The 13,218-nt window shown below is 37.3% G+C and overlaps 1 protein-coding gene across 20 annotated transcripts in view; it reads right to left on the bottom strand.

Moving 5' to 3' along the window:
* Positions 1-10,701: 10,701 nt before the first annotated feature.
* Positions 10,702-13,218, bottom strand: part of LOC127507914 (cytoplasmic polyadenylation element-binding protein 1-like) — a 119,363-nt gene continuing 116,846 nt past the window's right edge. For all 20 annotated transcript variants that reach the window (XM_051885332.1, XM_051885331.1, XM_051885328.1 and 17 more), the window contains one exon: positions 10,702-10,933. In XM_051885332.1, the coding sequence (XP_051741292.1) occupies positions 10,823-10,933 (111 nt within the window). In that variant the 3' untranslated portion in view covers positions 10,702-10,822. The remainder of the gene's footprint in view (positions 10,934-13,218) is intronic.

The raw sequence follows: 13,218 nt of genomic DNA, 5'->3' as shown, positions 1-13,218 counted from the left end.
CCAAGTCGAATCGAATAAAACTCTTTCGATGATGGCAGAAATTACAAAACGTAGGCGCTGTGGCATTCCCCATGCAACTGTGTCTATGTTTTTGGAAGGATTTAGTCAGACAATGTCAGTCGCAATAGAATTGATTTTAACACCGCGGTAACAAACACCAATTTTGAGGAAATAATAATAATAAAAAAACTGGAGATCTCATAATTTTGGATCCATGGACAACCATAATCATAATCTCTAGTAATGACAGCATTTGTGATATAATGATTTTGCAGTTTTGGAATTTTTTACTTATAATAAAAAATAAATATATATTAACCAAGATGGAGTGACTAATATCATATCTTTACCATCCATTTTCTATTTAAGAGAACTCTGTAACATAAATGTCTGTCCTGAGAATCTAAACTCTCTTCATTGCACAGCATTACTCCTAGTTAGTGAAAGCAATGTCCTCTAACTAAGTCCAGACCCAGTTTTAACTGAACATCAGTCAAGCTAACACTTAACTTCCATTTCATAAAGGCTTGGACTGGAGCTTATTGAAAGAAAAGTGCAGTAGATTAACAAAATAAAGAACTGCTAGTGAACTGCTAGACTAGTGAATTACCAATTTGTAAGTTGTGATGACAAGTCCAATTTTGAGGCATTCTCTGTAGTGATCACTGTATATGCAGTACCTGCACACACACACGAGGAAGAGATGGAAGTCCCCCACTTGTATCATCAGTCAGTTGAGCCTGTTTGGCTGTTTTAGTGTCTCTCTTCATCCAGTGCGTTGGGTCTCTCAGTGATGAGGACCAGGTGGAGCATGAGGTTGACTCTTGTTGTTTCTGCATTAACTCAGTCTTTTCGTTGCCAGCCCTCAGAAGCATGCCAGTGGGGGAAAGAGACTCAAAGACCCAGGCTGCAGAGAAACACAGGCACTGGTTGATGGGCCTTCACCTCACCCCTGAAAGAGGAAGCTGACACTCGCTCTTGTTTGGGTTGGGACAGCCTCTTCTGGAAATTGAACACTCAGAGAATGGCATGAATCAAATTGACCCCACATAAATTGTCATCACAGCTGTATATGAGCAATCTGCTCTGCTTTTCCTTAATTGTCCAATTGACAACAGCAGTTCTGTATTTTATTTTAATGAAGCAAGTTCTTCTTTGCAGAAAATAGAGCAAGCAATTCCTTCTTTGCGGAAAAAGCAAGCAAGTTCTTCTTTGCAAAATGCAGGAAAGAGCAAACTAAACTATTCTTAATTATCTGAAAATATTATAAATTATCCTCACAAATACATCAGAATCAAAACAAAATAAAAATGTTCTTTCTTTACTTAAATCAATTTAGTTTTGTTTAACTTAGCCACTCAATCTTGTTCTCATTCAACACGATGCAAACGTTATTTCCATTAACACATACTAAAATCTCTACAATAGATCAAATTTCAAGCTGTCTACCAGGGATTATGAATACATATTTCAGACGTCTTCAGATGACAGATAACAGGATTTAATAAAACTATATCTTTGCTTCATTCAGTTAATATTGTACTATTTATTAATTTCTCTTTTTAACTAGCTCCCACATTCCATGTATATAGTATATTCTTTAACCTTTAACCTATCTGAGACAATGCGCATAAATCAAAAACAAAAAAAACAAAACTATTCATCAGAATTATCTAAATACAGTTGTACATATCATATTACTACAAAGTTGGAACACAATGCTTTAAAGATAGCAGCGCACTCGATCTAACCCAGCCAGGACAGAACAGAACAGGACAGGATTTGGTTCAAAACTAACTTCACCTCATCAAAGTGACTTAGAGGAAATAGTGTGCAAATAGCCATTAGTTGAATTTGTAAGCCTTTTTACAATCCAATCTTCTTTATGAGACGGACATCCACGTACAAAAATAATTGCTGATGTACTGCTCTGCTTTGACACCCATCCTGACAAGATCAATTTATGTAGGAAATTTAAAAAGTTATATATTGATATATTATTGACCTCTGGATCACAATTTAATAATCAAATCTCAATTTAATAATCAAGCAAGGCCAGTCTCCTGTTATCGTAATTGCTGAGCCCTCAACAGAAGTGTCCACCAAAACCATGGAATGACCAAGGGACTCTTAATGTCTAAACCAGTCTTACCCACAAACCAGGGTCGACAAAATAGATCATCAATGTCAAATTCAAGTCACCTCCACACCACAGAGAGCTCTCTTAACTTTATTGCACCCTGCCTGACTGACACAGAATACTAAGAATAGATTAATGATTCGATATTCCAAAGTCCCTAAGAGACTTAACAGAATACTCAAGAATATTAATTATTCAATATTCAAGACAAACAAATGAATTAAGTAATTAATAGTTAATAATAAAATCCTGAGTATTGTATCTAATAGATGAAGATCAGAATATAGCGAAAGAAGGAACAAAATTAAGACATTTGCAGAATGAAATGAGAGGTAGGAGAGAAGAAGCAGAAGCAGAAGATGCAGAAGAGATGCGAGAAGCAAAAACAGATAAGCATAGGAAAACTTACATCCCACTCAAACTTATGTTTTGGTCTAACAAGAAACGGTCAAACAGATTTATCCATTATATCATATTTGGGGTAATGGGTGTCAAAACAATTTTCATCTATTTTTGACACTTGACCAGTCACTCTGACCTAGCCTTAAGAGAATATTGCAGATCTTGTATTGTCTCATGTCTCCAGAAATGGAAACAGACATATTTTCATACAAAGGTACATCAAGTTCAAATGAGCAACTAATTCTGAAAACACCATCGCTTCTGCAGTACTCGTCCAATATCTAACCACAAACGTGTCAACGTGACCTATAAGAAGAATAACCATAAAGGAGTACAATAAAATATGAAATCACAAGTAATATTGATAAATCATAAGCCATAACTGGTTAACATGAAATATGAATAAAATGCATGAATATGAATATTGACCATTTTGGATCCACCAGTAATGTAATTATTCATTGAATGTAGTTACTACTATACTAACTATATACAACGTCTGTCAGTCAACAGGCGGAAATAAAGCAAGCCACGCAGAAAGAGAGCATGAAGCCCCTTCACTTCTCCGTCCAACATGTCCCTGGCAAATCATCATCAACACAAGGCAAGCCTTTTTTTTTTTTTTTTACTCACCGGTTCATTGTGATGATATCTACATTCTACAAAATGGCATCATTCATCGTGCTATAGAAATAAATGGCTCTGAAGAGGCATACTGTATGTACTCGCTGATTCCTCGTTTACGTGAATAATGAGGATAACTCTTTAAGTTGCGAAACTTTGGGGTGTTTTGCCTGTAACCCTACGTCTGCTAATGGTTCACGGCTAAATGCATACTGTGGCTGAACTTCAGTCAGCTGCTTCTGTTTTGAAGCTCATCCCATCATGGAGGGCACGATTTTTCCCAAGTATTCCTGACTGGATTTTGTTTTCACTGTAATCGACGTGTGCGCGTTTCTGTTCGACATGGGTTCGGATCTGTGGGCGAGTTTTACATCCACGGAGATGTCATGTGTTTCAGGGACTTGGTAGGCTTCATGCTTATGTCATCTGTCGAAATTCAGCTGTTTAGCTGGTTTTGGCTTCAGTACGGTCGTCCTTTGGAGATTTTTGGGTCTCAAGAAGCTATGCGGTTTATCAATATGAACATGGATTTGTATTTGAGAGATGTGATCAAGACTGCAACCTCTCTGACTGAAGAAGAGCAGACCAGGCTGGTTCTGGAGCTCTCTGAGGAGCTGAACAGAGCAGGGGCACATTAAGGTAACCAAAGGCCCCTGGGCTACAGCATAGGCCCCCTACCCCAGATTAAAAAAAAAAAAAAAAAAAAAATTAGCTTCCTGCCAATTTTTTTATGCAGAAATTTATATTGTATATACATATACACCAGTTATGAGGTTTGACTGACAGTTTGAGGAGCCAATGGATTTACAAGGTTTAGTCACAACCTCTTTTAAAGTCTTTCTATTGGTTACATATTTGTAAAACCCACATACAGACGTAAAGGACATGGGCGTATGGGACACCCCCGCAGCCCCCGCGGTGCGTGGGGGCCCCCACCCTATGATGGGCCCCGTCGCAGATTCACCTATTTACTATGTGGCCTTTGCTTTTTTTTTTTTTTTTTTTTTAGAACGGAACTCAATTGACTAAAGATGAAAATAAAGCATCCAAGTGAAGCCCAAAAATGCAAGCAGAAGATCATAGAAAATAGTTATTAATAATAACATCAATACAATGATAACTGCATATGTATACCGTTAAATCAATTACTGTATGTAAATGGGTTAGATGGACAGCAACAGGTGCACAAGAAATTTTCATACATGACGTCACTGCTTGTGGGAGGGGCCCCATCTCGTGCTTTGCGGGGGGGCCTCACAGATGTGCGGTACGCCACTGGTAAAGGATGACCAATAGGATTAATTTTATAAAACAAAAATGACGAAATATCGAGACACAAGGTTTTGGCCCAACAGCGATGAAATATTTTCATCTGTAACATTTATTTTTACATACTTTTTGGAATTTGATCATTTTCCACGGCACACTAGTGTAAAAGAAAATGCCATCAAAACTCTTCTGGCCAGAATGCAAGTTTACAGGTACAGCGCCATGATATAAATAACTCAAATTATACAAAATATTTAGCCTGTTATTCATCAGCAGTAGATCAAAATAATCACTTGGCATAAATGTGGGCTGTTTGGTGATTGCAAACTGCTCTAAAAAAAAAAAGCACGAGCATTTTTTTTTTTTTTTTTTTAAATGTGCGTTGCTGGCATTTTTATTAATCAAATCCGTTCACACAGCAGGGCTTTGCCAAAAATGCAGTTGAGAGTCCTGACATTTTTTGGGTGTGTGAGTTGGTCTAATGCTTTTGCCACTGCTGCGAACTCCCATATATACATCTAATTATTTGAACATTTTTGAAATTTTAGTGCAGCCAGTAGGCCCCTCCCCATTGTAGGCCCCTGGAAGCCTGTGTTAATGCGCCCCTGGGTACGCTGTGTCAGATTCTGCTTCTGTCACGAACAGTAAGACCCCCTTTTAGGACTGGATGATTATGACCTAAAATCAAAACCTCGATTAATTGAACATTTTACCTCAATTACGATTAATGAACGATTATTTTTTGTTTCTTTTTTTTCGCCCTCATAATTCACTAACAGGTTTTGTATTGTATTCTCGTTGCTTCATAAAGGCTGAACCACTGTGGTCACATGGACTACTTTAATGATGTCTTTAATACCTTTATGGGCCTTGAAAATTGGAGGTCAAAAAGCTCACGGATTTCATCAAAAACTTTCATTTTGGGGTGAACTAACCCTTTAACAGTGGTGTGTAGACAATCGACAGACAATCCGAATTGGACTTATGAAAGCTGCCTGAATCGTAATCATGCACTTCGCTGTTGGCCAGAGGAGAACTGGCCCCCCGACTGAGCCTGGTTTCTCCCAAGGTTTTTTTGTTCTCCATTTTAACACCTGTTTGCCACCTGATGTCACCTGACATTTGATATTCAACAATGTTTTTGATCTGCCTGCATTGACACCTTTGTATGCGAACTTTATTTATAAAGCGCTTTTTACAGTGCAGATTGTGTCAAAGCAGCTTTACAGTGATAACTGGCAAATAATTTTTGCTGCACAGCAGCTCTAGAAGAAAATGGTGTCATTGTCGGTGACTTGACTTGACTTTTTATAGCCACTGTATATCGATAAAGCATCGTTTGACTTGAATATCAAATTCACATCTTCTTAGATTTTGTTTAATTGGTTACCTTCCCAATTTCCATGGGAACGATTTATTAACTGTTGAAACTGTTGTGTTATTCTATTTTGTTATTCTTTTATGTCCGAACTATGAACTTTTATCCTGTGTGTGTTGAAAAGACTGTTTGTGAAGCAGTTTCATAGATGACAGCTGCTCGCTCTCAGTCAGAACGCAGATCTGAATGTTCGCTGTGATCATGCTTGTCAAAGGTTTAATGGACATAGGCGAATTGGGTGTTTGAATAAAGATCGCAACATTTTAATGTCACAGGACTGTACTGAAAATAATATGCAGCATTTGTTTCTTTTAACCCTGCAGTGGCCATATAAGGGCAGGCCGATGGAGAAATCATTCCTGTATGAGATCGTAGCAAACAAAAGAAATGGGATAGATGTGGATAAGTGGGATGACTTCGCCAGGTAAGATGGATCGCTGCTGGCTGATGATCGTTTTCTAATCTAAATTCATCTAAATGAAAGTGTGTGTTCTTATGGACAGGGAGTGCTATCATCTGGGTATCCAGAATAACTTTGAGTATCAGCGCTTCCTCAAATTTGCACGAGTTTGTGAAGTGAGAGGAAAGAAGCATATTTGCACCAGAGACAAGGATTGTTTGGGTTCTTCTACTTGAGTGTGTATTCATTGATTTAGTTGATTAAGTGCACAATGCAAGTGATTTTAAATTCAACTTCTACACATTATAATGGATACACTTAACCAAGAAGAACTAAACTTGGTCCCACTTTATATTAGGTGTTTATAACTACTATGTGCTTGCATCCAAAATAAGTTATCTACAATGTTTATATTGTATTGCAAAACACCTTTGCTGCTATTAAGGTGGGATACGGGTAAGGTTAGGGACAGGTTTGGTGGTATGGGTAGGTTTAAAGGGAATTATGAGGAAAAAAAAAAAAAAAAATGTTCATTAATCGTGATTAAGGTAAAATGTTCAATTAATCGAGGTTTTGATTTTAGGTCATAATTGTCCAGCCCTACTTACACCTTAACCCACTTGACTATTAAAGGTGGGATATTTTTTCCTAATGAAAGAGTGCTCTGACATAACAGCTCACTCTCTGAAGTTATTTTCTCTTATTTTATGGTTCGTAACATTTCTTACAGATTTCTGCTCGTTGTAAATCAGATAAAGTTAAATTAACACAGTACCAGTGACGGACTGGCCATTGGAAGTACCGGGAGATTTCCCGTTGCAATGTAAATATATATGAAGAATTTATAGTAAATTTACGTAGTCTATATCCTTAAAAGAAGAAGCAAGGCCATCAAGACCTTAGTAAGGCTTTATGTTTAGCATTAATACCCTTCTAAGAAAATCTGGATAACATATCAAATGTGATCTGAATTTGATATGTTTTGATATCCCAAAAATGTCATCTTTGAGATAGATAGACAGACAGACAGACAGACAGATAGATAGATAGATAGATAGATAGATGTTGAATTATCCCTTTAAGGACAAGCGGCAACATGGTTAATATTAGGCTGCTCTGTCACTTTAAAGACCTGCACGTATCTCTAATATACAGCCATGCATCCAATTTTCTCTCAAATTTACTTTCACTTTAGGCAATCAGACTCGAAAGATAACTTAGTAATTGAAATTTTAAATCATGATAATAATATATAGACCTATCATATAGTTATTCAATTTGTGTTATATAAAAAAGATCAACGGAGCAAATTACAAACAATAGGACAAATTAGAGTTGTCACGGTACCAAAATTCCAGTAGTCAGCACCAATACTATAAAAATTTTACGGTTCTCGGTGCCAATTTCAGTACCACAGGAAAATCTGTTGGAACTATTTTAAAAACAAATTAAATATGATGACATTCGTTTTTTATTTCCACACAAAGATGCGTCATCTCTGCGCTTTGAGGGGGATGTGGGACACGAGCAGGAAAGAGACCATCATCTCTTTTATAATATTCGCTATTGCCTTTGCTTGCTTGCTTCACAATACCTCTGATGATTCGACTGTGCAGCTCCACAATGTTAATACTGGCTTGCCTTGAACATGGGCTGGCATATGCAAATGTTGGGGGCGTACATATTAATGATCCAGCCTGTTGCATCACAGTCGGTGTTGAGATTCGACTGTTTTTCAGTGGTGTTTTTCACGAACGAGATTTACATAAGAAGGAGGAAACAATGGTGTTCGAGACTCACTGTATGTCATTTCCATATACAGAACTCTTATTATTTGACTACGGGTAAATTCAAAAATTCAAAGTAAATTCAATTTTCAATTCTATGGCACCTTTAAGCAAAATAAGGTCACAAAACTATTGGGTACTATTGGTAGTACCACTGATCTATATAATGACTGGATCGCTCATTGCATTCTAAACTGCCGTCTGGTGGTGAAGCCACCGGAAGTGTTTGAGCAGCCATCTTACAGTTACTGTAAGACTAGAAACAATATTATATAACACAACATAATTATACAGTAGTCAGCATTTGAAGTGGATCAAAAAAGGTCATCAAAGTTGTCCTAAAAAGGTTTTAGGAACTTTTATGAAAGGTTTTGATCCACTTCAAGTGTTGACTACTATATAACCACAGTGAATAACTGTACATGACAAATTATAAGCATAATCTGTACTATTCACATTTCAGAAGAGTCACTGTGACATTTGTGATATAAATGGCGGGCGGTCAGCTGATCTGACATTCACTACTACAATCACGATGAACTTAACATTTAATACCAATATGGCAGTGCAGTGGCTTCACTTTTTATGACATCATGAGCGATCCAGTCATATCAAAGTCCGCTAAAGGAGGGAGAGCTTTTTCACATTTGGCTCCTAAACTCTGGAATAACCTTCCTGATAATGTTCGGGGCTCAGACAAACCCTCCCAGTTTAAATCTAGATTAAATACTCATCTCTTTAGCCAAGCATTCTAGTTGTATGTGATGAAGTATCTTCTTTTGCCTGAAATAATATGAACAGCAGCTATGCTATATATCTCCTGTTGCTGTTTCTATCTCAGGATGCCCAGCAAGGTAAGGTTACTAGACAAAACGCCAGCTCCAGTTTGGATCCAGCCTCACTTAAGCCTTGGAAACGTTTGCATGACAGTTTTGCTGACAAATAAACGGGAATATCTCAGTATATCAGAAAATTTTGTTCATTTATATATTACCAACATCGTAACAATACAAAGCAGCTTGGAAATCTACGAAGCTTTGAAAATGTTCAAAGAAAATTGCAACTGCTATTGAGAGTGCTATTTGCATGAGGAAGTGATAATAAATCCTGGACCGACTGGTCATATGTTAGGTCGCAACCTAGGTCGATGTTCTCGCATTTTTCACATTTCATGGGGAGAAAAAAAAAAAAAAAACATTCCTTGTGACGCGTAATCAATGTGTTGCCACAGCAGAATTCCGTTTTTTCTTTTTCAGCTGATCTCCCGACCACATCCGCGCCCCCACCTCACTTTGAAAACCATTGTTACAAATTTATGTCGCTAAGTTAATATGATCAATTATGTTTCTTATTTCACATAGGCTAGATTACGCACACACGCACGCTTTCAAAGGTGAGGTAGAGTTTGAAAGGTTTAAAATCTAGTTTTAGGGTTAGGCGAAATTTAGGTTGAAATTAACTACTTTGCATTACCCCTAATTCTATATTTATTATTTAGCGGATAGTTCACTTAGCAGGGCTGCATGAAATTGCCAACATTAGAAAGAAGCTTCGAGAATATGGCAACAAAGCTAAGTGTTTTTTTTTTTTATCAGCACGTGCTATTAATATTTTAAGTATAAAAAAAAACAAAAACATCATCATCACAACTGCATGTGCAAGTTTGTTTTGTAAGCTCAAATGAATATAAATTACCTTCTTCAATCAGCACAAGGCGAACTAGTTGCATCACAACATGGATACCTCACCACTGCACACGACATCCGTACACGACTGTCGGAATTCGCCCCCTAGTGGCAGTCGAAACGAACTTTCAGTGTTTGCCCCGCCAAATCCATATCTATGCACAATACACTATACATTTTTTCTCCGTTAAAATAACAGTAAAGAACTGACAGCAAGTTACTGTAAAATTTACTGTGTAAATACAAAATATTCCCCAAATCAGATTCTGACTTGCAGAACGCTGCAAATCACGCTGCTTGAACCCATTGCAGAATCTGTGAAAATGTGAATAATTAACAAAACAGGCATTAAGAGCCGGGGGTGAAAACTTTTGAATTTGAAGATCAAGGTAAATTGTATTCATTTGTCTTCTGGGAAACATGTAAGAATCTTCTGTTGCTTCCGAAGGGCAGTACCAAATGAAAAAGAAAAATGATATTTCAATAAAATAAGGGTTTTCATCCCCGGCTCTTAATGCATGTTTCCTTCTGGAGCATCAGTGAATGTTTGAACCTTTTTAATAGTTGTGTTTGAGTCCCTCAGTTGTCCTCAATGTGAAAAGATGGATCTCAAAATCATTCAGTCACTGCTGGAAAGAGTTCAAATATGCAGAAGATGCTTTAAAACTGAAGAATCTGCAGGAGCTGGAGGATTTTTCTGAAGAACAGAGCTCAGTTTAACTGCTCAGAACAAACAAGAGTATGTAAACTTTTGAATGGGTTCATTTTAATAACTTCAGCTAATTTTCTGTGTTTTGGACCATATGTAAGCATCTTTTATGTAAAATATCTTACTCAGGACAGTACTAAATAAAAAACAACATGCATTTTGTATGATCTCTCTGATTTTGTTAAAATTATTCATATTATCACAGATTCTGCAAGGGGTTCACAAACTGTATAGTTAAATTTAAGTTAAATTTAATTTCTAGATTTATATATAAATTTAAATAAATCACACTCTACACGCAAAACTCTAAAATTATATGAAATTTATTTACAGTATGAATAAACAAAAAAACGAACTCTACATTTATTTGCAGTTTATATACAGTAAAAATAAATCAATCTGTACTCTTCCCCACGCCAGTGCTGGGTTTATTTGGTGTTCAGGTCCATCTGGTCGCGCATAAGAGGCTGATGCTTGCTGCTCACATCCAGAGAGTGCTGTGAATGCCAGCATGAGCGACAGTGGTATTTAAAACAAGCCTGAAAAAAAAAAAAAAAAAAAAAAAGAGTTGAAGAAATGTACATATCAGTGCAATACATCAGGAGTGTGGTTTGTTTGGTTGATGCTTTGTACTCTAATCATCATTTTTAACAGTACTGACACGTGACATTTTTATTACTAAAGTAAGATTGTTGAACTTTTTACTGCGTCTGGATTCTTCTGCAAATTAAAATGGCGGCACAGCTGAAAGGTTTGTTTGAGCTGCGCCCTTTACTGTACAGGCGTAAATATGCACTTCCTTCAGCCTGAGGCTTATTCATTTCACTTTTGGGGCCCTATTTTAATGATTTAAGCACATGGTCTAAAGCACACGCCGCAAGTGCACTTAGGGCATGTCTGAATCCACTTTTGCTAGTTTAACGACGGGAAAAATGGTCGGCGCGCCCTATGCATGGTCTAAAAGGGTTGTCCCTATTTATGTTACAAAAACAGCCTTCTTCCACCTCAGAAACATTGCTAAGATACGGAATATGTTATCTGTTTCTGATGCAGAAAAGTTAGTTCATGCTTTCATGACATCTAGACTAGATTACTGTAATGCATTACTAGCTGGTTGTCCTGCTTCCTCAATAAACAAGCTACAATTGGTACAAAATGATGCAGCTGCTAGAGTTCTTACCAGGTCAAGAAAATATGATCATATAACACCAATTTTATCATCTCTTCACTGGTTAATTGATCTCTTCACTCAAATTAAGTTCCGTATCGATTATAAAGTACTGCTAATGACCTATAAGGCTCTAAATGGTTTAGCTCCTGTGTACTTAACCGATCTTCTAATCGCCCTACAATCCTTCACGCTCTTTAAGATCACAAAACTCTGGACTTCTGGTTGTACCTAGGATAGCTAAGTCCTCTAAAGGAGGGAGAGCGTTTTCACATTTGGCTCCTAAACTCTGGAATAGCCTTCCTGATAATGTTCGGGGCTCAGACTCGCTCACCCAGTTTAAATCTAGATTAAAGACGCTTCTCTTTAGCCAAGCATTCACATAATCCATCTCATATCAGATCAATTGCACATGACTATCTTTGCTTAATGTTATGAACAGCAGCTATGCTAATTATTCTCCATTTGCTTTTCTGTTTTACCTCGGGACGCCCGTCCCGAGGTGACTAGAGAGTACATCAGCTTCAGTTTGGATCCAGCCTCTTAAGAAGACCTCAGATGACTAAAACTTTGGAAGAGACGGCGCCAACTCCTGCGATGACTTCAGAAGATGCAACATCTGGATCAACACGCACATTCGCAAATTTCTATATATCCAAATTATTGTTAATATGTAATTCATTTTTCCAGGAGCTCTTTGCTTCTACCTTCAATTAAATTGCTAACAGTGATTGTATATTAAATCGCCTAAATTATTACATTATTAGCTAACTGCAGTCTCCAAATAGTAATGTTGACATGCATTCTCTGTAAAGCTGCTTTGAAACGATATGTATTGTGAAAAGCGCTATACAAATAAATGTGAAATTAAACCAATCAGAGTCTCATCTCCCTTTCCCTTTAAAAACCAGTTGCACTCGCGCTAAACTGAACGCTTCTCTAGTGAGGATATGGATCTGCTCGTGTGTGAGGTTAAAGCGTGAGCAGACCATCTACGGGAAAAGCGGAATTCCACCAAAGCATTTTTATCTTTACGCACACAATAATAATCTTTTACATTGTAATCCTTTTCTTTTTAATATTTGGCATGTTTGTGTGCTGCTGCGCATCCCTGTGAGTGTAACAAGCAGAGTGTACTCGTGTTGTGCACTCAACATATAGGCACATTTTACTAACACGCTTTTTAGGCCAGGTTTCAGTTGGTCAATGACGCAATCTATTTCAGTTGCCTCAAAATAGTAATGCTCCAACAATTCACTTGAACACGCGTCGTTTTCAGACCAGCACACCCATGGGCACACAAATGGGTACAAATGCATTTGCTATTTAAACAACGTGGCGCAGGATGTGAAAATGATAACTATGTCGGGCTAAAACTAGCAAAAAAACACTTGCGTCGTACCTGGTGCCATATTGCGCCGGGTGTATGATAGAGCCCTTGGTTTGAAAGGGCCTTAACATTTGCCAGAAATATAACTTTTGTTATTAAAAAAAAACAAAAAAACACAAGTAAGCCAAGCCCAGGTGAGAAAAAGTAACGCAAAAGTAACGTGATGCATTACTTTTCATAAAAAGTAACTAATAATGCAATTAGTTAATTTTTTAGGGAGTAACACGATATTGTAATGTAAAACTAACAATGCAATGTTTAAAAAC

The sequence above is a fragment of the Ctenopharyngodon idella genome, unplaced genomic scaffold, assembly GCF_019924925.1.
Source record: "Ctenopharyngodon idella isolate HZGC_01 unplaced genomic scaffold, HZGC01 HZGC01CH25, whole genome shotgun sequence".
In the NCBI taxonomy this organism is placed as follows: Eukaryota; Metazoa; Chordata; class Actinopteri; order Cypriniformes; family Xenocyprididae; genus Ctenopharyngodon; species Ctenopharyngodon idella.
Note: the sequence above shows the minus strand (reverse complement) of the source record. Positions and strands in the feature narration are given on the sequence as shown.